A 27,261-nucleotide genomic window follows, 5' to 3' on the forward strand; every position below is an offset into this window, starting at 1 on the left:
CCAGTAATTTTACTTGCAACCTTTACAATAATATTTAGTCCTTAACGTCCTAAACCAAGCAATCATGTAAAAAGTTAGGATGGCTGTAATAAATTATTTATAAAGATTCATCATCATACATTTATACTCATCATCTTCCTGTCTACATTCAACTTCCCTAAGAAGTACAGTCTCTGTTGTCTCTGCCTACAAATCTATATTTGCATTAAAGGTCATCTTATTGTCAGGAATTGCCCCAAGATATTTACATCTGTGAGCAAAGTAATTTCTCACATTTATAATAAATATAGGAAATATTGAACAAAGTCATAAATCAGTTGTCCATTTTCAGTCTAGTAGCAGATTAATAATTCTTGTATCATCTACAGATTTGAGGATATGTCTGTGATGTTGATGTTGACTCCTTCAGTCAATTGAGTAAAGAATATACAAAAAATTAGATGAAAAGCCATTGAACTTAAGATGCTGTGGTCTACACATAAAAACACAAGTTACTAGGTTGGCACCTATACTAAACTCTGATAAAAGTTTCTTAACTAATGTGGTTACATTGTGTTGATGATAAATCCTCAAACAAGAGACTTGCATGAGTTTTTGAACATTCAAGATGTATATACAGGTTTATCAAAGGAACAGTTGCATGAGCCACTCCCCCAATGGTTCTATATGAAGAGTTAAAACCTAAATAGTCCTCCACTTAAACCAGTAATTCCCCCTCAATTACTTTTCCAAATGCCTTCATCATCATTATGCTAGGGCAAAAATCATTCAGCTCTTTGGGTGATTTACACTTGGCCTGTGATTCATGGGTACAATAATTAACATTTTACACAAAGTAGGAATTTTTCCTTGCTCCAGAGTGACACAGTGCCATCCCCCTGCTGAAAGCTTTCGGCATTCGGTGGCAGTGAATATATGGATTTGTTTTCATTTCATTTGTTCTTTTTTAAACATTTTTGTCCACAAAGTGAATCAGAAAATATACATGACTCATTCATTTCTGCCTGCTCTACATAAGGAAAATGGAACTGTTCAAATTTCAAGTAAAAACAATTAAGTGCATCTGTCTGTCCTCTGTCACTTTTAAAACCTTCAAGCCTGACAGGCCTGTTATCTCTCTTTAACCAGTCATAGACCTCATTCAATCCATGCCATTCCAAGGTCATTACTCCTCAACTCATTTTCAATTATATCCTTTATACTTTAACTTTGCTTTCTTAACTTCTAATCTAAGATCTAATCTAATCTGGTCTTGGAATGTCTGTGTTTTTCCTCTTAGACACCAGTGATGTGGGATTCCGTTTTATTGTAAAGTTTTTCCCTCCAGATCCTGGCCAGCTGCAGAGAAGCTTGACCAGGTAAGAAAGGATGCTCAAGTGCAGAGTGTGTGTATTTGTATATATATACATGTATAGACATAAAGATATATATATATATATATAGAGAGAGTATACATATCTTTATATGTATACATGTATATGGTCTGACACCATATACATATCCATCACCATATGTATACCATATGCCATACACACCATATACATCTTGTTCTCTCTCTCTCTCTCTCTCTCTCTCTCTCTCTCTCTCTCTCTCTCTCTCTCTCTCTCTCTCTCTCATATATATATAAAAATTCCTTCAAGGAGAGTCCTGTGTACTACCGTAGCTGTTCCCAGGACTGCACTCTTCTAGACCGAGATCTTGGATGTTGTTCCTGGTATCTGTTGGAGCCATTCTCCCAGTTACAGCCCCTAGTGCTCTGATTACCATGGGAGCCACAGTTGCCTTCATCCAACATCTATTCTATCTCTTCCTTCAGCCCTTGATATATCTCCAGCTTCTCCTGCTCCTTTTTCCTGATGTTGCTATTACTCTGTATTGCCACATTTATCACTAAGGCCATTTTTTGATGTTTGTCCATCAATACTATGTCCAGTTGGTTAGCCATTACCATCCTGTCTGTCTGTATCTGGAAGTCCCACAGGATCTTAGCACGGTCATTTTCCACGACCTTAGGGGGTATATCCCACTTAGACCTTGGAACTTCCAGACCATACTAGGCACAAATGTTTCTGTACACTATGCCAGCCACTTGGTTATGGCATTCCATGTATGCCTTGCGTGATAGCATCTTGCATCCCACTTTTATGTTCTGGATTGTCTCAGGGGCATCTTAGCACAGCTTGCAGCTGAGGTCCTGCCTGGTGTGGTAGATCCCAGCCTTTGCTGTGCTGCCATGATTAGTGCCTCTGTGCTGTCTTTCAATCCAGCCTTTTGTAGGATTTCTCCATATCAGCCACTTCAACAATCTGCTGGTAGTAGATACTGTGAAGGGATTTTTTCTTGTTCCTCTTCACTTCCACTCACTAAGCTCTTTTCACTTGGGGCCATTATTTTGGTGTATTCCTGGATCTTGGTTGTTTCATCCTGGATAGTGGCTCTGACACTCACTAAGTCCTCGGTCCCCCTCCTTCCACATAGTGTATAGTCTCAGAATGCTGAATTCGGGATGAAACCCTCCATACATTGTGAGGAGTTTCCTTGTCTTGATGTTAGTGGCTTCTATCTCATTTTTAGGCCAGCTTATTATGCCAGCAGGGTACCTGATAACTGCCAGGGCATAGGTGTTGATAGCTCGGATCTTGTTTTTTTCCCATTTAGCTGATTTCGCAGGACTTGCCTTACTCTTTGTAGGTATTTGGCTGTAGCTGCTTTCCTTGTGGCCTCTTTGAGATTCCCATTTCCTGTGGGATTCCAATGTACTTGTCACTGTACTCAACATCGGTTATATTACCCTCTGGTAGTGTGATCCCCTCTGTTCTAGCAACCTTCCCTTTCCTTGTGACCATATGATCACACTTATCTGGCCAAATTACATTCTGATGTCGTTGCTGTATTTCTTGGTGAGATGGATTAGTGAGTGTATGTCTTATTCAATTCTGGCATACAGCTTGATTTCACCCATGTACAGGAGATGGCTGATTGTTGCTCCATTCCATAGCCGATATCTGTAATCATTCTTGGCAATGATCTCACTGAGGGGATTCAGGCCTATGCAGAACAGCAACGGGGGGGGCATCTCCTTGGTAAATTCCACACTTGATGGTGACTCATGCTATTGACTTGAAGTTGGCCTCTAGGGTTGTCTTCCACAGTCACTTTGAGTTCTTGATGAAGGCTCTTAGAGTCCTGTTGATGTTATACAGTCTCAAGCATTCTAGGATCCATGTATGGGGTTTTCTTGTAATCAGTCCAGGTGGTGCACAGGTTGGTTTGTCTGGTCTTACAGTCTCAAGTGACTGTTTTATTCACCAGCAGCTTGTGCTTGGCTCCTCTGGTGTTCTTGCTAATGCCCTTCTGGGCCCTGCTCATGTATTGAGCCATGTGCCTACTTATCATAGCTGCAATGATGTCCGATAGGAGCAGGTTATCGGCCAGTAGTTGGATGGAATTGCAACTTTCCGTGGATCCATCAGGATCAAGACTCTCCGGCCTTCAGTTAACTATTCAGGGTGGGGTCCATTAGCAGCTGGTTCATTTGGGCTGCCAGGTGCTCATGGAGAGCTTTTTCAACCAGTAAACATGGTCCATGTCAGGGCCTGGTGCTGCCCAGTTCTTCATGCTTAAGACTCTTTCTTGGATGTCTGCTAGTGTGATGGCTTCTGGATCCTGTTCAGGCAGATTGCTGTGGTCAGTTCTCAAGTTCTCTAGCCACTATGAATTGTTGTTGTGTGATGCCTCTTTCCTCCAAATGCCTTTCCAGTATTGTTCAGTCTCCGGCTTTGGTGGATCTGTTCTTATGCTGTTGCCCTGCCACTGGGAGTACACTTTGGACGACTCATGGCAGAACATCCTGTATATTGTTCTAGCCTCTACTTCTCTTCAGGCAGTCAGCCAGAGTTGTTAATCTTTCTTTGGCAGTCTCCAAGGCCACAGGTTTGGACAGTTAGTTGTACTTCTCAGGTACCTTCAGGTGCCTTATGGAGCCTTTCTGCATTCTGCTTTTCTGCATTCACATCTTCCAGCAGCTTTTCAGGTACTTCACTTGGTCTTGATAGTCTACTATGGCTTACTATTTTCAGTCTCAGGTCAGCAGTTCTAGTATTGAGCTTGGTGCATGGACTCATGGGGTCTTGATCCCCAAGTTCAAGGTGTGGGGATGATATCTCCCCTCTGACCTGTCATCCTGGCTCCCCCTTGCTGTAGCATATGTGTAGTACCTCGTCAATCTCAAGTTGTGATAGCATTTGCTGGTTGTAGATGTTGGAACACAGCGCTACTAGTGGTTTTGTAGTTAATCTAGATGTTGGCTTTAAAGCAACCATAGTTCCCCACTTGAACAGGCAACCTTCTATTTACTAATCTAGTACATTAACCACTGAGCTACCACAGCTCCAGTGTTTAATATCTGTATCACTATTAATTCCTGTACCACTTTTCTTTAGGTATTTATTTGCCCTGCAAATAAAACAGGATTTGTCCAGTGGTAGCCTCACCTGTCACGACAACAGCGCTGCTCTGCTGGTCTCTCATATACTGCAGGGTAAGTCTTTTGCTTACATAAGGTCAAATTTAAAGATTTACCCCAAGTTAATACTTTTGAGAAGCTCTGAGTTCTATCCTCCCTAAGCAAATAGGCAGTAGGAACATCATCCAGGGCAACACAAACTTAAACAGAGGCAGGTTTTAACCATTGTACAATCCTATAGAATATAATAAATCATTTCCACATTTCTTTATAAAAGCAGTTGTTTTACTTGGTTTAACATTTTACTTGGAATTCATCAAAAGGTTGTCTTGGAAACATGAAATATAACTACAGCACACTACTGTATGGTTCTCTCACTTTTATTTTCTATCTCTGCAGCAGAACTTGGGGATTATGATGAAGAGGTAGATGTTCATCACCTAGAAATTAAGCAATATGTGCCAAATCAGGAGTACCTGGACCACAAGATTATTCGCTTTCATAAGAAACACAGGTATGCATCCCCAGAAACACACACCCACAGCTTAACCAAGCTTACATTATGTGAATTCTCACTGATGGGGTTGAAAACTTTAAACAAGAAACAGTGATTTCAGTGACATTGTCTTTGTCCCCACTTTTCAATTTTTCATTGTTGTCTTATATTTTGTGGTTACATAATCCCAGGAATTTAAGACATATTTCTGTAAATTTTGTAGAGGTGTAAAGATCCAATGATATAAGATGCCAACCTGAAGGAGTACCATGGCATGATCTGTATTGTAGACATTTCAAAGGGTGGCAAATTATATACAGAATAAAGCTGAACTTGCAAAGTATCTGACATGTAACTTAGTGAAAGATGTTTGCTCATTTCCTAATTAAAGAGTGGTGACTGAACTGAACTGTGAGATCAAACTGTTTGCTGTGTTGGAAGTTTTAATTAATGATTGGCTATACCTTGGCAGGTTCTGTTCTGATTACTTCCGAAATCACTGGCATACTCAGAGCCAATAAATTGAATGTGATATCAGTTTCACAGTAAATAGGCATCAAGTCAGTTTTATTTGTGTATTGCTTTTTACAATAGACAACGTCACTGTAACAGGGAGCGACCACAAGGTGGGCACATATGCTGAGAAAAGTGAGATTTATTATGGGCAAATCCATATTCAGAGTCATTAGAATGGTCCAGGGAATGGCAACCATCAGGAGGACTAGTGATCATGTTTTTATTCACATAGAGAATTAATTCATTTAACTATACGCAAACAGCAGGGTAAGATTCTATGATGTAGGTGGGTATTATATGATAGTGAATGAAAATAACTTTATCAAGCAGCAAGTTAAGATTGTGTTGTAAATATATCATTAATAAATAAATATATAGATTGAAAAGCTTCTCTTTATTCATGATCAGAGGTCACAGTCCTGCCCAGTCAGACATTCATCTGTTGGAGGTTGCCCGAAAGCTGGATATGTATGGCATTCGTCCACATCCTGCAAATGATGGGGAAGGCATGAGGATCAGTCTGGCTGTCACCCACATGGGCATTCTTGTATTTCAGGTAACAGGGAAATATCAATAAACATCATCGAGATAGGTTCATTTCACTCTAAACTTGCAGCTGCTCTGAACTTGTACTGCTGTTTGGTACTACAAACCTCTACCTCATTTCCAGGGTAACACAAAGATCAACACCTTCAGCTGGGCCAAGATCCGCAAGCTGAGCTTCAAGAGAAGGCACTTTCTTATCAAACTCCACACCGAGGCTGGGGTGAGGGACAATGATAGTTTGGGTGTTCTCAGATGAAGTTCCAAATGCTCACACACTATTACTCACACAAGACACACAATTGTGAAATCCCAACCTCAAATCTCATAAAGCTGTGAAAGATCTCAACCATAGTCAGACTAAGTAGGCATAAACCATTGATGGTAGATATGAATTTTAGTAAAGGACATGGAATCTTACTATGGCAGCTTTTTCTGGCAGTACTGACTTGAATACTATATATTATAAATGTGACGGTTGGTGGCAGGGAGGGAACGAAATACGAATGTTGTGAAGGAGTTTCTTTATTCTCCGGAAGTAAACCAACAGAAGCAACATAACATCAAGCATTCAAAAAAAGAACACAAAAGAAAGCCTAAGCAAAGTGCTGGCAGCAATCACTCCAAGCATGGACTCAGCAGCTTCAGGTTTGGATGAGGTCAAAATGCTCGTCATAGAGCAATGTGCAGTACTGGAGGTAGGTGCCTGTGGGCTAGATAAAGTGAAATTTAAACAAGGAACCGGTGCGGGTGATTAGTAATTAGTATTTGGATGATTGGGGGGGGGGAGGGGTGTCAGTGGGCATGTCCCTCTGGCTGGGTGTCCCATGAACTGTGACAATAACATTTTTGCTAGGAAAGCTTAGTTCTCAGTGGCTTGTGAAGAAAGTTGTGATCACTATCAGAAAGAATATATTCTTTTTTTTTAAAGTACTTAAGTATTAGACAGTTCTTATCTCCATGTTGACCCCAAGGATAAGGATGAAAAATTCACACATATGTTTATACGTGTACAGTGAATGAAAACTGAAACATGTAACTGATAAAAATAAAGTGTTCATTCAGGATTTAAATTTGAAACCACTGACTTATAGTATGGTAAATTATATTCCTAAATGGTTTATTCCTTGATGCTTAAGAATATTCATAAGAATATTTCCCCAGCAGTACATCAGTAACTTTTTATGATTTGTGCATGCTCTCACTTGGGTGTGGACAATCATCTCGACATGACAGCCTTCACGGCGGGACACGGTGGAGTTTACCATGGCATCCAGAGATATTTGCAAGACGTTCTGGAAGATGTGCGTGGAGTACCATGCCTTCTTCCGACTGGCAGAAGAGCCTAAACCACAGCAGAAGTCCCTACTCTCCAGCAAAGGCTCCAGTTTTAGATACAGGTACCATTAAAGAGAACGAGAGAGTTGGAAACAAACAAGAGTACATAAAATCTGTGATATGAGGATGGAGAATTTTCTGTCTTTTTAAAAAATGCATGATGAGTCTTCTGAAGGATGTTTGCTTGTTTCAGTGGCAGGACACAGAAGCAACTCTTAGAGTCTGTGGGATCTGGAGAACACAAACGTTTACCATTTGAGAGGCAAGAAAAATGGTTTTGCTTGATTTTAGCACCTGTTTGAAAAGTCTTTTAAGTGAAGTTGTTGTTAATGAATGCATGTTTTTTTAATGTGTATATATTATTTCCAGGACACAGTGCAAGTCTGAACATAACTCTTGGCAGTGCAAGTCATCCCCTGATTTACTTACTGATGTCTCTAAACAGGTATAGCATGGAAACAAATTAACTTAATTAATTTAAATTACACACATCTCAACACATGACTCTCCGAAAACTTTGCAGCTCTACGAGAAAGCTCATCTCTTCCCTCCCCTTGCTACATCTAAGCAACATACAGATGTGTCTATGGATGACCTTGAGCGATCCCACCCCTTGGCAAGAAACCATGCCTTTTCAAGCAAGTCTGTATCTCCAAAGCCACGATCGATGTCTACATCAGGGATGGAACGTCGAGGTAGAGCTGGTCAGAGGCCAGGGGCAAGGAGACGCCAGTCCCCCAGTGCCCAGCACCTGGTCCTCCTTTATCCCAACAGCCCCCACCTGCAGTTCCACCCAGTGCTGCCATCCTTCCCTCTTTCAGCTTACCCTTATCTGCTTCAAGACCAGACCTCTTATTCTCTGGACCGGCTCACTCCAGACCATCCGAGTTCTACACCTTTGAAGTGTTTGTCCAGGCAAACTGGCCTCTCCTCCTCACCTGCTTCTTCTTTGTCACCACCACGACGGCAGCAGCACCTGGAGAGGCTCCGGCTCTCTGGAATCGAATTGGCCGGATCGAGACTCTACTCACTATCAGGAGGGGGGCTTGGGGCGGGGTTGAATAGAAAGCTCAACATGGGAAGAATGGAGGCTGGGCACTACAGTGATGACTCCACCTTTCAGACAGGGTTACCTCGTCGAGCCTCAAGTCAACCGGATGTGAAGTTCCAGAGACCTACACTGGCTTCCTCTGCTACAGTCTTTGCTTCAGAGTTTCGACCTCTGGGGTATTATCCCCACCTGTCACGTTACCAGGTACCTCCAAGGCCCACTTATCTCCCTCTAAGCCCTCTCCCTTTGCCAGAACGACCTGCATCTTTGTGCGTACTTGGCACTGGGAGTTACAGTGATTCGGATTCTGACTCTTTTTATCCCTCCTACTGCCCTAAAGTGGTACATTCTGGCCCCTTAGCACGTATGCGCTTTTCTTCTGGAAGCCTGCAACTAGATGAGGAAGAGGGGGAGGATGACGAAGATGCATTCGATCAGTGTGATGGGGAGAACAGTGCTCTCACTTCAGTCAAGGTCATGAAATTGTAGCTCTAGTTAAAATGTCCAACTGGAGGTGCTCAAAAATAAAAATAAATAAATAAATAAAAAGAAATCACATCAAACTGTATGAAGTAATAATTGCAAATTTGATTTGCTAAAAAAAAAAAAAAAGTACTGATCTTTGTTTGACATACACTTGCCTCCACATCTCCACATGATGGGAGATTCCATTGTAGTGGCACTACAAATCTAGACTAAAACAACAGATAATTTCACACATCCTTTTGTTGCTTCCCATTCAAAATGACAGCAATGAAAGTCCACCCGTGAAAGACATTGATAAAATTAAAAAATGACAACAAATATGGACTGAACATTCCAAATAATATTAATGACAACATTGGGCTCTTGCATATATAAACAAAAGCTTACTTTTGAAACTACAATGAAATAATATTACACCAAAAGAAGATTTTATATTAAGATTTATTTTTCTCATTATAACCATTTATTTTAATTTTTTAATTTACATATAGAACACATGAGTGGAAGGGTTTTCATGACATGTGCCTTGTTCTGAACCTCACCATATTCCCATTTTAATAAATATGCTTAAAAGCATAGCTAATGTAACAAACTATGATGTTTGACCCAGACTGAGAATCAGTTTCATAGTTATGACATGTCTCAGTATATAGTTGCTTAGATATAAATGGCAAAGATTATAAAGGATACTTTAATGGAGTCCAATGCTCAGTCCTTAGTTATCTATAATTCGACAATAATTGTTTTGTTTTAATATGTAAAGCCTTTCAGAACACTTGATACAAGTACCTCTTGCAACACTGAGCCAGTAATTATGTACAGTAGTTTAAAGAAAAGATGGAAGCTTATAAGAAATTATGATTTATAAATAAGAAATTAATTCCTTCTCATTAGTCCTTCTGTTGACAGATTTATACACATGTCTTGCACGTAAATTTATTAATTGTTAATAAATTAAATTTGTGATTATTTTCCATATAATTTTTATAAATATTCCATATTTATTCCACATTATATAAACATTTTTAAAAATGATATTCTCTATACATTTCAAGGAATTGAAGCATGGGTTTATTAAAACCTTTTAGTCACAAAGGAATGTACAAAAATGATCAAAAAACATATTACCATTAACCAGCATTAGCTGTATAGTAAAAACATAGTGCATCATTATGATTCCAACATAAAACACCAGAATAGGAAAAAAAAACTGCAAAATACAGCTGCACAGCATGTAAACAAATGACGTTTGCTAAAACCAATCTGTTTTCTCTTCATTTGCAATGTACAAGTATAGGTCGTCATGTGCTAGAGGCTGTAGTGACTATAATATGAAGTTCCAGTTAAAACAAAGCCTTGAGACTGGCTAGTCAGTTGATGTGGAACTGCTTAAAAAGTGACCTAACTAGTGACTGGCCATTAGGTTTATCATTGATCATTCAGCCTGATAACATTTATGTTTTGTAAACATTGAATTATAATACAGATTGTGCCACATTAGCATAGATTAATTAGCCAATTACATATTTTACAGTAAGTGTCATTAGCTTAGTCTGTGCCACTCCTACACTACTGGGTAAGGATGACTGATGGTACAGCAGGACACTGTAAATAAATAGAGACAGCATTTGACTGATCAAAGTGATTGGGATTACCGTCATTACTAAAAATAGACATGTCAAAGAAAAAAGGTAAAACAGAAAGAGAATCCTGGGGAGAGCAATATGCTAAAATTGCAAATAAATTACAGGACTCATGGACCCAAAAATTTAACAGTAAAATCAATACCCATGTTATGATCAGACAGTGAGCTAAAATGATACAGAGCCATATGTCTACAGAAAATCTGGATCTGACTGTATGTTTTTTGAATAAGGGTTATATTAGGACTTCAAGGGAAATCTCTTGCCACCATCTCAATGCTAACCACTCACATAAAATAATATTTTTTTTTTCCAGTATTCCATTTCCTTATGTTTTTTTGTCATTGAGATCTTTCTTCTTATTTTTTACTGAAGAGATTTCCCTGTTTAATATATTAATTACGAAAGTTTGTTCTTAGTGGTGGATTTGTAGTGTGTATTACTATCATTACAAGTGGCATAGTGTCTGCCAAAAGGTACAAGAAGAATTATATATACAGTTAGAACCATCCTTGTATGTCATGATAAAAGAATAAGTATGAGGGAAAAGCATAAAAGGCTACAATTGAGTGCAACAGTTTAAATGATCCAAATATTTACCTCCCTTAGATCATTAATCCTCAAACCACATACAAATTGTTCCTCTGAAAACTTATGAACAGCTCAATCTTACCATTTAACAACAAACTCAAATGTTTGCATCCCATTTGATAATCATTCACACTATTTAACTTGAAAAATTAGGTAAAATTAGGTGTATGAGCTTTAAAAACTAATGCCAGTAATGCTTGATGAAAGGCATCAGGTGTGTTAGATTAGCATTGAGGTTTGAATTTGCAAGTAGGTCTTCAGGAGAAGTCTCAGTTTGCTGAGAGCAGCAAAAATTGGATAAAAAAAAAAAAAAGCAGCTGTCAGAAGACCTGTCATTCACAAACACACCGCATAGGGCTTAAGAGAGATATATAAAAAGATATCAAAGCATTTTGGGATACCAGCAGCAACTCTGAAGGCCATAATCTAGAAATGGAAGAAACGGACATCCTGACCATATGAGTAAGTGAAGGACCAATAAAAAGAACTGACAACTATTAGAGGATGGAAGATTGTGTGAGAGCCCTGCAAGAATCTAAAGCAAATGATAGGGGACTTCAAGTCTTTAGAAGCAAATGGAATAAAAGTCTACATGTCCAAAGTGATGCACAGTCTTCACAAGTCTGGAATGTTTGGGAGAAAAGCACACAGTAAGCAACTGCTTACATCTAGACACACAGAGAATATTAACACACCAGATGAGTTTTGTTTGAATATTATGTGGTCTGATGAGAGGAAAGTTTAACCTTTTGGTCATAATTCACACAGGTGTGTGTAGAGAAGAAAAAAACTCTGCCTATGAGGAGAAGAACATTAGTCACACAGAAAAGCACGATGGCTGATCACTGGAGTTTCGGGGGTGTATGTCTGCATCCGTATGGGAAAGGAGCACTGCAGAGAGTGGAGGGAAGAATGGAAGCAGGCCAACATCGACAGATTTAGAAGCAAAGCCTCCTACCATCAGTCAAAAAGCTAAAAATGATGTGTCCACTGATCCTGCAACAAGACAATGATCCACAGCAGAAAGCAAAGTCAACTGAGGCATGGTTTAAAAAGAAGGTGAGGTTTGACCTGGCCTTCCCGGTCTCCAGACTGAATATAATAGAAAATCTGTGAATAGATTTGATGAAGTTCATGGCAAACAGCCCAGCAATCTGGTAGAATTGGAGCAAATTTGCCAGCAAGAGTGGATTAAAATGATAACTGAAAGGATTACAAGTGATTCTCAGAGGAAACCCAAGGAGAAGGAAAGGAGTTGTAGGTTTTTTTTTTTGTATATCTTGAATGGACACACAAGGCAGTGGTTAAGGTACTTGACTTGTAATTGGACGGTTGCTCGTTCAAGCCCTACCACTGCCAAGTTGCCACTGTTGGATGCCTGAGCAAGGCCCTTAACCCTCAATTGCTCAAGTTGTACTCATAACTGTAAGTCGCTTTGGATAAAAGCATCAGCTAAATGCCTTAAATGTAAATTTAAAAAATGTAAAATTGGACAGCACATGTAAGGGTGATGCAAAGTTTTGATCTGATAAAATTATCATATTCTCTCTGTCATACATTTTGAACATGTTTCTAAGTTTTGAGTACACAAGTGATATTTGGAAAATATGAACTTTAGTTAAATATCCAGTTCCTTCAACTTTCTTTGTCTTACTCCTTTTGTCATTTCAAAATAAGTGGATGCACTTTTGCACTCAACTGTACATGGGTTGGTATTTGTGCTTTGGTGTAATGATTTTTTTAGTGTGTTCTGCCAACACTTATCTTGCACACTGAACAAAACACACTGCCAGTACCAACAAGCAAACAAGACGAATTGTAAAACTGTCTATTAAAGTAAAACAAGCAATTTGACTGTGGAAAGAAAGGATTTCAAATTTAAAAAATGGAATAAATAATATTTTGGAGAAAAGCAAACCACTACTATACTTAATTGGCAATAATGCTGTAGGCTGAGGGCAGCTTGTATATAGGGTTAGCAGAACTACCAGAGGTGTGAAAAAGAATTCTATTTATGAGGAAGCCAGTTCTACAGGCTGAGATTCCTGCCTAAAACCACAATGCATGACATCACTCGACTCACTAGGTTAAAAGGCTTTGGCATATCATATTTAAAATGAATGTGGAAGATGGTGGTGTCAGTGGGTCACTGAATTTCAGCCATTTTAACAGATGGGTTGCTGAATACAACAACATGCTGTTATTCCGAACCATCAAACAATCATCCTTGGTCATAAAATCATGTTCTACCTTGTGCTCATCTTTCCCTCTGTCTTTCTGTCTCTGTTTAGGCATAGTTGTGCAATGGTTCGCTGATCTTTACGCAGGCCCAGTGTAAAGCCCTGGCCAGACAGATGAGAACTAAGAGAATGGAAAATGCCCAGAGCACGTAGAGCCTCTGGTACTTCTGTGCCTTCCACCACGTACCAGCCTGGAAATACAAAACAGCAAAGTAACAAATGTTACTGTTAAATTGCAGCACACAGAGAGAATTTGTCTTAGCTGCAGATTACAGACTCCAAAAACAGGCAGAGGAGTGCTTTAAAACACTACAACAAGCTACACTGTCAATGCATTTAAACCTCTTGCTTAAACACTACAGAGCATAAACACAAATGCATACCATTAAACAGATATCAAATCTTGGTTTATTTGTATGTGACAAACTTTAATTTGATATCTTGGCAGAAATCATCCATATGATTATATTGACAGACACAAAGCTTACTCGTTAAGTCTTTTGATAAATCTGATGCATTGTACACTGGAGTTCCTTGGTGACAAAGACTGGACTAGTTTCTTCCCAGAGTGCTTACCATCAGTCCAGCTGTTGCAATGGTGAAAATCAAACACATGACGAACCACATCAAGCTCCGCCTCCTTGGGTATCTCTGACCAATCGATGAGCTAGAGTGGATGAGGGAGATGGGTTGGATAATTATTTCATTTTTTTCTAAATTATCATACTATACATTGTAAAAATGTCTTTTATTATGTATACTGAACTGAAGTTGTATTATGGGTCCCCAGTTGTAGATAACATATAAAAACAAACATCAACCTGATATGATAAGAGAGCTAAAAGACAAAGTGAAACAAAGTGTCCTGTGCAATGCATCACATACTTACACTTTTCGGCAATGGGGACAGCGGGCCAACATCTGGTTTGTAAACTCTGTCCACTACAACAAGCAGGACATTCTTGTGTATTTTTTAGTACTTTTTTAAATTATTTCTAGAATATCTAGCATACAGTCTCTCCAAGTCTCACTCTAGTCTCCAAACTTTCTAATAAAAAAATCTTGCCACATATTTAAAACAATTATTTTAGACCTCTTTGTCTAAATTGCAGAATTTTTTTTTTATGATGGACAATAACCACAAAAATCTGTGATTCTGTTTAGTTACCACCTAGATAAATCTGTTATATTCTTACTGCCAGAGATCAAGTGACTTCATCCTGTGCATGATCTTGTTAAAAAATAACTAGTAACTCAAAACCTCAGAAAAGGTCTTATTATGCATGTAAATGTGCATGTAATTGGACAAAACTAAGCAAATCAGTAGCAAATAACTAAGCAAATAACTGATTACATAATTTTAAAATGGTCCAAATATCCAAAAGATTATTGTTTATTGTAGCAATTAATAAAAGTGTTCAAATGAATATGATTACCAGAAAAGTATTTCCACAGTGGCCACAGGACACCCTGGCTCCTCTAGGCTGGGGGGTTGGACTCCCTACACCTGGATTCACTGGACCTAAATTAATAATACGCTTACTGCCACCCACACACACACAAACCAACACCCACCAATTTGTAAGTACAGGATGCTTTCTCTCGCAATCTTTTTTTCTCATTAGTTCCTCCTCAGAAGTTTAAAATAATCAATCACTTGCTTCAGGTCTTCAAGAAGGCAGCAGAAATTCATACTATAGACTGTAACTTTACTGAAAGAAATTAAATAGAACAACTCAAACTCAAGTGAGAACCACAAGTGCAACTGCAACAACTGTCAGAGAAGCTGCGAATCAAAGTGAGATCTCTATAGAAAAGGTAGTAATAAATTTGCATGTTTTGCATGATTTGATGAGACAATTTAGGGAATACAAGAAAAAAAAAAAAAAACACCGGAACTTGAACCTCCATTAAAAGCATGAAAAGCTTAGTGGAGTACAAAAGTAGTGGAGTGCCACTTTGATCAAACAGACTGAAACGAACGAAACTAAATATTCTTCTGCAGGCCTCCCTCCTTAGTATTCCGAGATTTTCTATATCTCTCACCACAGGGGCCGAGGGCAGGCAATCCTCTGTGAGGTGACCTTGCAGATCAGGAGACAGTTGCAGGGACAGCGCACATATTTCTTCCCAGGAGGAGCATTCTTTATAGGCTGGCAGGAAAGAGACATCATCAGCCATGACAACAGACATACTGAATGTTCCCTCATGTGGGTGGCACGTCCACCTGAAATAAGTTTATTGAATGGTTTTGTTTGTTGTTGTTGTTGTTTTTTTTTTGGGGGGGGGGGGGGTGTACCGTGGCTTCGCTGCAGACACCACACTTGACCACGTGCTGGTGCATCTTTCCCTCCACGCTGATAAGGGATTGGCAAACGCGGCAGCTGATAACCGGGGCACTGCTGCTCTCAGGGGAGGTCAACAAGGAGTATGGTGGCGGGGCCTCACCTGGCAACCCGGGTGGCTCCGGGAAGCCTTGGGGAAAGGTGGGAGGGAGAGGGAGAGGGAGAGGGAGAGAGAGCCCGTGTGTTAGGGAAAGTGTGAAATGAAAGGTACAGAGGGGTTGAGAAACAGTTGGAAAGAGACGAGAGCAAAATCGATGAAATATTTCGCAATACACTGTTGCAAAATGGTTAACAACAATTTGTATGACTAATCATTACAAAGATTCGGGCTTTGCGGGAGTTTGCGATATCTGAAAATACGAAACAAGTCGTAGAGTGAGCTACGCTCCGTTTACGTTTGGTAAGACGACACAGGTGCGGTGTGTATATATAGTATATACGGTTGAATACAGAAATATTGTTTTGTCAGCGGATAAATATTGCTTTGTTAGTACACGCCCTCCACATACTCCTATCAGACTACTAATTGCTGTAAGGAGAAGAAGTTAAACCAGGGCTAACGGTAGCTTCTTACTGTGGGTTTTCTTCGGTACGCTGTAGGTCTCATCTCTTGAGGACAGCCCGTTCGCCCCGTTAATATTATCTGATAGCAACGGGGACCTCTCTCCGTCCGCCATACCCTAGACGATGCGGTCGTTCACAAATTTCGATGAGGATCGTGGGCTTTCTACTAAATAAATATTTTCACTGAGGACTCTAATGAATCATAACGCGAAATAAATACTCCAGGAAGCGTCACCAGATCACATGAATTCACCAGGAAGTGCTAAATAAAAATAACAACATGGTCACGTGACAGGAGTCTGGAGAGGCTTGGCCAGTGAATTCAAATAATTTGTATTTGTCTAAATGTCTGCAGTAGTTGAAAAGATTGTTCATTTGATTTAACATTCAGTTAGTCAATAATGTCTTGCTTTGGGCGTCCTTGCAGCTGTGGAACGCTTTTAAAATATATTTGGATTAACTGTATCTTATTTTAGAGCATATTTTTTTTATATATCATTTCACCGTTGCGCTTGGCCTGATCAGTATAAAACAATGTAGGTATTTTACAATCACTGCTGATTTCAACGCCCAATGCAACTCAAAGAGACAGAATGCAATCGTGTTAAAAGATGTTCTTTACTTCACGAGTCTGAGCAGCAGTTTCACGGATAAATTACAATAAATATAGATGTAAACATCATAAAACATCATTAGCTATGTACACACATCCCTAAATCTCTCAACAAACAGCCAAACAAATTTATTACAAATAAAAAATTAACCCTGTACTCCAAAATGCTGTAATACTTTCTCTGCAACAAAGGCTATCAAATACATGTTTATGTACAGTTAAGATATACAATGACTCTGCATTCAAAAAACCTGAACGACTTCAAAAACAAATATGAATAAAGAACTGGTGTGATTATTTGAAGAGGAAAACACCTTCACTTCAAGTCAGACAATATGCCAGTACTGTTGTCATTGTATGTGTATAACATCAGCTTTGTAAGGTCTGCACCACTTGTTAATGTCAAAGGCTCAAACCAGAACTACCAAAATTGTGGCAGCCACCCCACAGGCTATCCTAACCTGTTAATCCCTAACCAAGAGAAAACACAACAGGTAGCCAGTTTAGAAGCTACACATTGGTTAGAGGATATGCAGTTTATAGAATACCTGAAAGCTTATGATCATTTTCATACTGTGATTGTGTAGTTAATTTTAATTATACTGTTACTTATCCTTTAGCATGTGGTTAAAACGTCCTTGCCAAAAGATCTCAAAATCACAGCATCTGTATGCACCTTCACCTTGCTTCCTTCACTTATTTGCACATTAGCAGGACTTGTAACTACAGAAATACTTCAGTTTATTTTCCGAGTGTGAACGCAGTGAAAGCGATAGCATGTGCCAGGGAATTTTCTTTTAGCAACTCTAGTTAGGCATGGGAACATGAGAAGGCACTACCTGATGCAATTTGTGCGAGGTGGAACCAAAACAGACACCGAACGACGTTGCTCAGTCCCAAGTCCTGATGTTAGTTCAGAGCTCGTTGTAGATGGTGTCACTGCGTCTCAGGCAAGTGTAGAACTGCAGCCTGCCTGGATCAGCTGACTGCTCACCTAGCAAATTGTTTAAGTCCACGTAGATAAGTAATAGCACTGCACAGACATAGCTGGTTCATTACAATCAGTGTTTGCAAAAACCAATAAAATCAACACTAGCCCAATGTAAGCAAAGATAAATCACTCAGAGACAGATAAAGTTAGAAAAAAAAGTGCAACATGTAACATAACATTTCCTGCTTAGTAGCTCTTAGGACTTGCATACATTGTGTGTTCATAAGTGCTGAGTACACAGATTATGGTACATGGCACTTATAGATACAAAATGTGCTCAAGTGTTGAGTGCAACCAAGTTAAAAAACCTTCATAGTAGTCTTCATACACTTGCCCACCATTAATCAACGTAAGCCATTGTTAAGAGAATCAACAATCAACCAGCTCTACACATCATAGTCTGGAACAGCCGAGTAACTGATCCCTCCAGCAGAGGGGGGAGAGGAGTGGAGTGGGAACAGCCAACACAGCACAGAGCCTGCAAATATGGGAGAGGATGAACAAGCATGCACTTAGAGCATCTGTGAAAAAATGAAGACTGCAGGACCTCAAAGTTCTAATGTAGGAAGGATTATTGAGCTGTTCACCTGCAACCACCGCCCCGACTCGTCTGCCGGGGAAGGATGAACTCACCTCGCCCGAACACTTCCCGCAGCAGGGCGATTTTGGGCTTCCGTGTGTGTGGAGGGTGCACAGGCTGCCCACCACTGTTTCGGTCCATCATCAGTCTGTTTCTCATCTGCTCAATGGGGGTCTCATCTGTTATAATGGACACCAACTGGTGGAGGGAGCAAGACACTGCTGTCATCGCTAGTGAATTGATGGGTAGATGCGTGTGTGTATGCATGGGAGGATACGTTTTCTCTTGGTCATACCAGGAAATACTTTAGGTACATACCTGGTCATAAAATATCACCAAGACAAAAACACCAAACAGAATAGACTCCACTAACAAAATGATGTAGTGTGCCCTGCCATAAAGGGGAAACATTAAAGAATGTGAGAAAAACAGAGACAAAAACATTTTTATATTACATAAAATTATGTGCTCTATATGTCTTTGTATTTTATTATTACTTTAAAAGTCAAGATAGTGGTATTAGTTCAACCAAGAATAAGAAAAATATTTGAAAGCTATACTATATGGCCAAAAGTATGTGGACAACTGATCATCACACCGATATGAGCTTGAACATTTCAAAGCCATGGGCACTGAAAGGGAGTTGATCCACCAAGACTATTATAGCTCTTCCCTGGACCATTATCCCTCCTCCCTAGACCCCTCCCTGGACCATTATCCCTCCTCCCTAGACCCCTCCCTGGACCATTATCCCTCCTCCCTAGACCCCTCCCTGGACCATTATCCCTCCTCCCTAGACCCCTCCCTAGACCATTATCCCTCCTCCCTAGACCATTATCCCTCCTCCCTAGACCATTATCCCTCCTCCCTAGACCATTGTCCCTCCTCCCTAGACCCCTCCCTAGACGGCTCTCTAGACCATTATCCCTCCTCTACCAAACTTTATTGCTGGCACTTGGTTTCCCCAAGTTAGTGTTCTTGTGGCAATTCATCAATGCACAGAACACATTTACACTGCTCCAAACTGCATTGGTTGCGTGCTTGGCGTTGGCAGCTGAGGCTTAGCATTGCACACAGTGATCATAGTTGTGTCCAGATGCTGCTTCCAATGCACAGTTCTTGTGCTGCTTGTTGTTTCCATATGCAGTCTGGACATGTGTAGTGAGTGATTCAACAAAGGATAACCAAAGTTTTCATGCTGCATGCTTAAGCACTCATTGTGTGAATTTGCATCTTCTGCTTTGTAGCAAAACTGTTGTTGCTCCTAGATGCTTCCATTTCACAGTACCAGCACTTACACTCTGACCATAGCAGAAGTTTTAGATCCCTGTTTAAAGTCACGGGCAGTAGTACAATTCATACTACCACCAATGTAGGTCTATGGAGATCGCATGGCTAGGTGCTTGATTTTAGGCACCTGTTATCAGTGGGTGTGGTTTAAACACCTTATCTCAATCATTAAGAATGGTGTTCACATTTTGGCCACATTGTGCTTTTGGCCACATAGTGCATTTTCCGCTGCAGATCTCTTGCTCACACTTACACTATCAGATGTTTACTAGGAGTTTCTTCTCCTTCTTTCTCTCCATCTCCCTCTCTCTCACTCCGTATCCTCCACACCCATGCTGACACCACCAGAGCCATGGAGTACAGACTTGCCATGCCTGAGAAAGAGAGAGAGAGAGAGAGAGAGAGAGAGAGAGAGAGAGAGAGAGAGAGAGAGAGAGAGAGAGAGAGAGAGAATAAGGAAAGATGGAGTGGATAATATTGCATCCATCTTCAAAAGCACTGCTGTACCCAGTTAACAGTGAAATGGCAACATATACTGGCAATAAACTGTAGCTCAGATCAGTAATAAGATCTTTTATAGACAACACATCTCTCTGCACTGTAAAACTAAAAGAGTCCAAACCTTTACAATAAAGGCATACAAGACAACCTTTTCATTTTTACAATTTCCATAGCTCATGACACACAGTCTGACACAATACATGACAGTTTTACTCAGGACCTACAAAAAACAGACTAATGATCAAAGAGCATTACAGGTGGAGAGTGACTTGAGTAACAGTCATATAGTTTGTCTAAATGCAAATCTAGGCTTTTTTTTTTTTTTTTTAAAGGTAAAAGATCTGAACATTTATTTTTCTGTACAATTGCTGAGCATTGCTAATGGTCAGCAGTTAAGAAATAGTAGTAGTAGCAGCATTTTTTGCTTAGTATGCAAATGTTCAACAGGTTTTTCATACTCACCAGTATAGAAGAGAAACTGGATGAAATATTTCTGATTGAGCTCCCCGACACAGTTATTGATCCTAAAAAAGTAAAGTAAAATAAAATAAAAACTGTAATTAGCCAAGGCACACAATCGCTTGACCCAAGACAAAATGTCGACATCCGAGGGAGATGAGAAGCTCAAAATAACAGTAATATAATACACAAGAGAGGAATGATGCGGAAGGATGATGCAGGGCTTCATGGTGTGCGTATGTGTATGTGTGTGTGTGTGTGTGTTTGCACGTGCAGAAGACTTACCACGGACAGTGGTGGTCCATGCGTCTGATGCAGCGCTGACACACACGGCAGTGATGAGCACGGGGCGGCCGATAAGTTTCGCAGCGGCTGCACACGGTCCAGCCCTCACAACCCTGCCAACAGGACAAGCGGATTTGAAACCTCACTGCATGCCCTAAACACGACAGGATTCATAAACGTTATTACCATAAACAGATGCAATCAGCAGTTGGCACACTGCTTTGTGCTGGGGGAGCTCACCCTGTCAGTCATGCGACTGGTCTGAGACCTGAGGTCCGAAAAGTCGATAGCCGTCTCAGGGAGGGGAACCATGCCTGAGGTAAACACACCGCATTTTACTCTGGTTTGTTGTTCACATCAGTGAACACAAAAATATGTGTGCAGTCACCTGATTTTACTTTGCTTTTTTTTTCCTGATAAATAAATAAACAGTGAATCTGTTTAATAAAGAGAAAAACTAAAATTTAAATAAATAAAGAGATGAAAAACTGCATTAATATTCTTTAGCATGGTTGTTTCATGCATGTTAGGGTTCAGAGGAATCTCTGTATAGACATCCTGCAGGAAACCTTGCTTCTCTTGAGAAGTTCATGAATGACGAATGAATCAGTTCGGTTACTGAAGTCTCCAGGCAAGTTAAAGTTTATTCTTCTGCATACGCCCATATTAGCTGTGCCAATCTGAGGCTGGCTGAGAGCCACTTAACGTGTGCGAACTGCAGTAAACAAACAGGACACGAGCACTCATGTCCAGTGACATTCGTGTCCTCTGACTGGACTAATACTCTTCATTGTTAAATAAGCAGGGGCACCTCCTCAGAGATGATGTGCATATATTGGTTAAATGGGTTTTATTATTTTATTTCAGTCATCTTAAATAGCTAGTTTTTCCAAAGCAATGCAACTGATTTCACTCACCTGGGTCCGAGAACACCGCTTTTGAATGACATGCCAGTAGCAGTAGCAATATGACATTAAATATAGACGCGTGAAGAGTGCACCATACACTGTAGGAAAGTGGAAGAATTAAAGTAGAGACTTCAACGTTACACGACTGGTTACAAGAACGTATAATAAGTATTATCACTTAGTGGTGGGACAGTCATTTTGCAGCAAGACTAAAATAAAGTTTAATTATATCTTTACACAGAGGAGGAGGAGGAGGAGGAGGAGGAGTACGTAGACTAATTACAAACACTTAGGACTGAAGCCTGACATTACACTCCACGAACTGACTGGTTTCAAAGAACAATGAACTGATGCGATACTGCACAGATTATAACCACAGGTTCCAACATCCCAGGGCCACTACTCTAAATGTCGTGGCTTTATGAAATACAACGTACCAATACTTCCCCTTACCTTCCTGAGTACGCGGGAATCAGCACATACTGAATAACCACGTAGTCGGCGTAAAACACGCTGAAATACGTCAGAACAAGACAGATAAAACCGCAGGGATCTCGCCGACAACGAAAAGAAGCCATCTTTGGATCGCCTATCTTCCGGACGACGTCACTTGAAAACTCACAGCGTGACGTAATTATGTTGCCCAACCATATTCAGGGCAAAATGATTTTGTTGCTTAGATTAGAATAAATAAATAAATAAATAAATAAATAAATAAATAAAGATAGATAGATAGATAGATAGATAGATAGATAGATAGATAGATAGATAGATAGATAGATAGATAGATAGATAGATATTGTGAGGCCCAACAAAAATGACATACTGAAACTACTACATTCATTTGACTTGTTTTGCATGGAAATCCTCTACTGAATACTTCTGAAAACCCATTGTAGTTAAAATATTTCACACAAATCAAGCTCATTTACTCTTTAGAACTATTTATATTTTGAGATAAGAAAGCTAACTCTATTTTTTTTTGGGTGGGGGGGGATTATAGGCTACTTGTATTCACCATGGTATCATTATAGTACAAACAAATAAACAAACAGGCACATTAACAATGCATTGGTACCATAAATATTTAAAATAATTTCTACAAAAAAATTCTCCAGGTCAGTGGCACATAAATGACTCATCATACCTGCAAAACAGAGATATGATGTCATGCACTCCTTTAGCATCCTTTCATCTGCTTTGCATCTCACAAGGAATCATCAAAACATCCCAAATGTAAGTTAAGACATAGTGCATACATATAGTAGTCATCTACTATGTAGTTATGTCAATTTTTAATGTGGCTTTATCCTGTAAAACACCAAGGCAAACACCACAACTGAAGGTTAGTTTTCTGTCCTTATTTACTCTTCTTCCAAGACAGCACTGCACAACTTTCTATAACATTTCCTGGTAATCCCACACACTGAATGGCCTTCACCTTCCATAATATGATCATTTTCTAGGAAACAGTGATTTTTAGATGAGAACCACCTCATGAACCTGGCATGTAACTCAAACTTTCACGTTTAACATAATACATCACAAGGTGGTGTATTGCTGTCCTTGTTTTATTTTTTTAAAACATTTTAAAAATCAAATTTAGTTACAAAATGGCATTGTACCAAGTACTTGAAAAACTGAAAGAAAGACAATGAACTGCTATTTTCAAACATCATTAACCAGCTCAATGGCTTTCAATTGGGCCAACAATGGTAATGGTTTCTCTAGTAACAAACTGGCACATTAGCAAGATTAAGGATTAGGTAACATTGTTACTAGATTCCAGTAATCACTACATAAAATTGTATGTAAATATTTAATTACATTTTACAAAACAAAACAAAAAATGTTAACACTAACAGTAATTACAAAATAATAGAAATACCAAGATTTTGATTAATCTAGTTGTAAATAAAAGTACCAGTTTCTGTTACAGACTGAATATCTTAATGATTGCAAATGTTTGATCTCTTGTTTTAACAGAAGTGTAAATGAAATGTCTGTGCCACTTATTGAGAAACACAACACATTTCTTTCATTTATAAACACTTTTTGTAACAGCAAAGTGATCTACAAGAGAAGGAAAGCACACGAGGATACTAAACAGGCACTCTGTTGGAATGATAAACATGACTTTATTTGTTGGTTACAGAACAACAAGCTTCTCATTAAGAGCAATCTGAGCTTGAGTCAGATTTGCCAGGTATGTCACCATCAGGAGATCCTACAAAAAAACAGATAAAAAGGCTTAAAAAATAAGCAAACAACATCCCAAAACACACAAACAAGGAGCAAGTGTGTAGGGTTCCTTACATTGATGTTAGAGTTGAGCATGCTCTCGAAGTCCTCTACGGAGATCTTGGGCACTTTGTTCACCAGATCCATTAGGAAGCGGCCAACACTGTTATCTGCCATCACTTTGCCAGACTAGGCATAGAGATGCATGAGGAATAGAATTAAGGTGAAGATAATTGTTCAGTAATAATCATATTAGGATTGTCCTGCTCTCAAACAATACTTAATGTAACAAAGCTACCTGCAAAATGTTGAGGGTCCCTGGTAAAAATGCAAACTTCATCTGTATATTAATTTCTGTACTGAGTTCAGCACAGTACAAGAAGTAAATATGAGAACTTCCTGCAAGGTTTGGCACAGTAGAACACTCACCAGTACATCCTCTATGTACGAGAGTACTGTGTTAAGCATTTCTTGTATGCGTCCTGCGGCACTGGCTACTTGAGCCAAATCCGAGGTCAGTCCATTTGTGCGAGTGGGCGATGCACGAGTCCTTTGTAAGAGATCAACTAGCGAGAAACACAGCCCATGTAAGAGACATGGGAAAATCTAACAGGTAACATTATTTCCAGAAACGTATATCTTATCAAGGTTGCTGGTGAATATCATCTGCAGTCTGGCCATGCAATCACTCTCTCAGCTATATCAGCCATCCAATTTTACACCTCTAAACAGCCTTAAGAGGAGGAAACTTCAGGCTACATTTTTGTTAAATTATTTAATAGGTTTCTGAGGCAAATTTGTTTCCATACATAATGATATCAGGAGAAAAAAAAAATCTCACTCAGCTCGCTGTATTCCTAGAAGATAACTCAAGATTGATGTTTTACAACATCACAGGAAAAAAACAAAAACAAACACTAACCCTGAGGAAAGACTTTTTCAAAACTTTTTGTGACTCATTATTAATTCTTCTAGGGAAACCTGTCTGTTTCCTGAAAAATGTAACATTTAAGAACCACTATTTTGGCCTAACTGATGTAATGCTGGCAAGTGTGCTTTTCATTTAGTCTGTCACAAACTTCAGCTACCCCATTTTTTGGACCATTTACATCCACCAAGAGAAGCAAAACACTTTCACTAGATCTTATCCGATGTCTTTTAGTTCTGTTCCATCTCAATAGCTAAATGTAAAAATACTTTTACACTGAGCAAAGAAAGTAACAAAAAAAATAGCATATGTATAACAGTTAAATGTGCCTAGTCCTGATGCATACGCTGAAGGTAAATATTCTACAGTCCATGATTACATCACATATGTTTGTAGTTAGAATAGACTGAGAACATCTTCAATGTGAGTTTATGATTAAGATGATGCAATGACTAACCTCCAATGCGCTCTGTGTCATAATAAACATACTTCACTGTTAAAGGTGTGAACATCACGCCAACTGTCTTTCCTGGAACACCCATCTGTGCACTGAAAGGTGAAACAAATATATCAGCAAAAACAAGCAAAGTAAGCAAAGACATCACAAAAATAAATAAGTGTAACATGAGTATTAATAGGTTGCATATTAGGCAGACAGACCTGGCATAAGCCCGGATGTTCATTCGGTTGCTCTGCAGTGCCGTGTCCACAGTGAGGTGGATTGGGTTCTGTGCCTCCCGACTGTAGTACTCATGGATCAGAACAGAATGCTCTGTGATGTCATATCCAGTGGCATACCTGCAGGCAAGAAAGGTCAAGTCTTCAAAACGAGCAGAAGATGCAGCCTGAGCTGTACAACAAAAACAAATTAATTTCAGTGAGGTAGGTTAAAAGGTCAAGTACTGAGAAGACACTCACCAGCCAATTATGACTTCGCTGGGCGACACCTTCTTATGAAGCTCATACATGTTCTTTGCAAATTCCATGTCCACAGCCACCTAGGACACATTTACAAGGCAGAAACAATATCAAATAGCAGTCCTTTAGTTCTTCTTTAGACAGCTACTCTGGCGGTTTAGCACCTTGCCTGCTGTATATCTCACTCATTTATTTATGAAACCATCTCATTGTTTATCCATGAGCTGTGTCAAGAGGCTTAACTACAAGGCAAGTGTAACAAAACCAGTTTATTTAATGTTAATTCAGACATTCTGAATAAGGAAAATCCGTGTCACGAATGCGGACAGCAGTGAACAGTCAACTTTGCTGAAAAGTGAAACCACTGCACTCAACAGCTGGACGACTCACGGAACGTGAATACTGTAGAAAAAATGCACATACATTAGGCACTAATGACTTGCATTAGCGCCCTTGTCCGTAGCAAGCTGTGATTAGCCTTACTGTTCAGAAACACAAGGAGCTAAGGCCAAGTTAGCTAGGTTAGCTAACCCAGTCTGTAACGTCCTTACCTCATCTTCTGACTCATTGTGAGGAACAGAGAAACAGTTGGTGACCTCGACAGAATGTTTATCTATCGTTCCTGTGGACAGGGGATATATCTAATTAATTATGTTTACAATGAAATCCAGACTTTAATGTGCTTGCCACGAGAAAACGTTTACGGTTTCTCATCGCCAGGCACGCGCACTGTGCAGTGCGTCGAGCATGCGTGACGGGAACCGCACGTCGTTTACTACATCGGATACAATTCTTCTATAGTTTCAACACAAATGTAAGCGCTTCACCTAACAATGTGCCGATCACACGACTTGCTCCCTCATTTCTTCGCTCGTAGGAATCAGCAATGGAAGCGAGAACCACCGGGTGGATTTTCACAAAGGGTCCGTGAACCGCCATCTTTAGCAGAAGAAACGTACTATAGAAGGAGTGGATGGAAAATATCTGTATGTTTCCGCTGCTGCCCCTTAGTGTCCACACTCCGTAATACCAGGACAGTATCTGTTCCTGAACCATAGTCTGTAAATATAGCCGTGGAGTGTACATATAGATTTGCACATTGGCTATGTCCTTGTTTCTTTGTGACACAATACGAAAAATAAATAAATAAAAATCAAATAGACCCATTAGACAGACAGACAATAACATACCCAGCTATCGCCGTGTCTTGGTTTCTGTTCTCTATATGACGCCTGAAATTTTATGCCATCAAAAATAATATTCTCTTAT

General features: G+C 39.6%; 4 protein-coding genes across 6 annotated transcripts in view; 1 reads left to right on the forward strand and 3 right to left on the reverse strand.

The window, feature by feature from the left end:
• Positions 1 to 8,933, forward strand: part of LOC113574947 (FERM domain-containing protein 7) — a 15,481-nt gene extending 6,548 nt beyond the window's left edge. The window contains exons 4-12 of the mRNA XM_027006182.3: positions 1,280 to 1,358; positions 4,443 to 4,540; positions 4,865 to 4,979; positions 5,886 to 6,033; positions 6,148 to 6,243; positions 7,257 to 7,420; positions 7,552 to 7,620; positions 7,728 to 7,803; positions 7,882 to 8,933. Coding sequence (XP_026861983.1) covers positions 1,280 to 1,358; positions 4,443 to 4,540; positions 4,865 to 4,979; positions 5,886 to 6,033; positions 6,148 to 6,243; positions 7,257 to 7,420; positions 7,552 to 7,620; positions 7,728 to 7,803; positions 7,882 to 8,898 — 1,862 coding nt within the window. The 3' untranslated portion in view covers positions 8,899 to 8,933. The remainder of the gene's footprint in view (positions 1 to 1,279; positions 1,359 to 4,442; positions 4,541 to 4,864; positions 4,980 to 5,885; positions 6,034 to 6,147; positions 6,244 to 7,256; positions 7,421 to 7,551; positions 7,621 to 7,727; positions 7,804 to 7,881) is intronic.
• Positions 8,934 to 10,544: 1,611 nt separating this feature from the next.
• On the reverse strand, positions 10,545 to 16,548 carry pip4p1b (phosphatidylinositol-4,5-bisphosphate 4-phosphatase 1b). The gene is made up of 7 exons (XM_035534945.2): positions 16,289 to 16,548; positions 15,669 to 15,844; positions 15,416 to 15,522; positions 14,806 to 14,911; positions 14,259 to 14,311; positions 13,946 to 14,036; positions 10,545 to 13,560 (listed from the first exon to the last, which is right to left on the reverse strand). The coding sequence occupies exons 1-7, from the start codon at positions 16,389 to 16,391 to the stop codon at positions 13,417 to 13,419; spliced, it is 780 nt and encodes a 259-aa protein (XP_035390838.1). The 5' UTR covers positions 16,392 to 16,548; the 3' UTR covers positions 10,545 to 13,416.
• Positions 16,549 to 16,880: 332 nt separating this feature from the next.
• On the reverse strand, positions 16,881 to 22,499 carry zgc:77880 (zf-DHHC domain-containing protein). 3 transcript variants are annotated; one of them, XM_027006136.2, is made up of 9 exons: positions 22,359 to 22,499; positions 21,915 to 22,003; positions 21,238 to 21,311; positions 20,998 to 21,110; positions 20,716 to 20,777; positions 20,006 to 20,126; positions 18,781 to 18,853; positions 18,516 to 18,660; positions 16,881 to 18,360 (listed from the first exon to the last, which is right to left on the reverse strand). In XM_027006136.2, exons 1-9 carry the CDS (start codon positions 22,481 to 22,483, stop codon positions 18,269 to 18,271), a joined length of 894 nt encoding a protein of 297 aa, XP_026861937.1. In that variant the 5' UTR covers positions 22,484 to 22,499; the 3' UTR covers positions 16,881 to 18,268. The 3 variants fall into 3 exon arrangements, with proteins under 3 accessions (XP_026861937.1, XP_026861936.1, XP_081557417.1); XM_027006135.2 differs by having other exon boundaries at positions 18,470 to 18,660; XM_081701291.1 differs by lacking the exon at positions 21,915 to 22,003 and having other exon boundaries at positions 18,470 to 18,660; positions 22,359 to 22,496.
• Positions 22,500 to 24,023: 1,524 nt separating this feature from the next.
• Positions 24,024 to 26,963, reverse strand: eif3f (eukaryotic translation initiation factor 3, subunit F). Its single transcript, XM_027006132.3, has 8 exons — positions 26,820 to 26,963; positions 26,544 to 26,614; positions 25,993 to 26,072; positions 25,735 to 25,872; positions 25,532 to 25,623; positions 24,576 to 24,712; positions 24,222 to 24,335; positions 24,024 to 24,132 (listed from the first exon to the last, which is right to left on the reverse strand). Exons 1-8 carry the CDS (start codon positions 26,929 to 26,931, stop codon positions 24,055 to 24,057), a joined length of 822 nt encoding a protein of 273 aa, XP_026861933.1. The 5' UTR covers positions 26,932 to 26,963; the 3' UTR covers positions 24,024 to 24,054.
• Between the last annotated feature and the right edge of the window lie 298 nt (positions 26,964 to 27,261).

This window comes from Electrophorus electricus, chromosome 18 (genome assembly GCF_041902795.1).
Source record: "Electrophorus electricus isolate QZ-2024a chromosome 18, ASM4190279v1, whole genome shotgun sequence".
NCBI classification, from domain to species: Eukaryota; Metazoa; Chordata; class Actinopteri; order Gymnotiformes; family Gymnotidae; genus Electrophorus; species Electrophorus electricus.

What these genes read in the sequence shown, in the direction of transcription:
- eif3f (XM_027006132.3), bottom strand. Translation starts at nt 26,931, where the DNA reads ATGGCGGTTCACGGACCCTTTGTGAAAATCCACCCGGTGGTTCTCGCT. An exon ending in TGTGATCGGCACATTGTTAG is followed by an intron (nt 26,615 to 26,819) that starts GTGAAGCGCTTA and finishes CCCTGTCCACAG; the next exon opens with GAACGATAGATAAACATTCT. An exon ending in AGCGAAGTCATAATTGGCTG is followed by an intron (nt 25,873 to 25,992) that starts GTGAGTGTCTTC and finishes TCTTGCCTGCAG; the next exon opens with GTATGCCACTGGATATGACA.
- pip4p1b (XM_035534945.2), bottom strand. Translation starts at nt 16,391, where the DNA reads ATGGCGGACGGAGAGAGGTCCCCGTTGCTATCAGATAATATTAACGGG. An exon ending in GCCTGCCCTCGGCCCCTGTG is followed by an intron (nt 14,912 to 15,415) that starts GTGAGAGATATA and finishes TGTGGGTGGCAG; the next exon opens with TAAGCGTATTATTAATTTAG. An exon ending in TGTCCCCATTGCCGAAAAGT is followed by an intron (nt 14,037 to 14,258) that starts GTAAGTATGTGA and finishes CATCCACTCTAG; the next exon opens with CTCATCGATTGGTCAGAGAT.
- zgc:77880 (XM_027006135.2), bottom strand. Translation starts at nt 22,483, where the DNA reads ATGGCTTCTTTTCGTTGTCGGCGAGATCCCTGCGGTTTTATCTGTCTT. An exon ending in AGCGGTGTTCTCGGACCCAG is followed by an intron (nt 21,312 to 21,914) that starts GTGAGTGAAATC and finishes TGTTTACCTCAG; the next exon opens with GCATGGTTCCCCTCCCTGAG. An exon ending in AGTCGGGGCGGTGGTTGCAG is followed by an intron (nt 18,361 to 18,469) that starts GTGAACAGCTCA and finishes CCATATTTGCAG; the next exon opens with GCTCTGTGCTGTGTTGGCTG.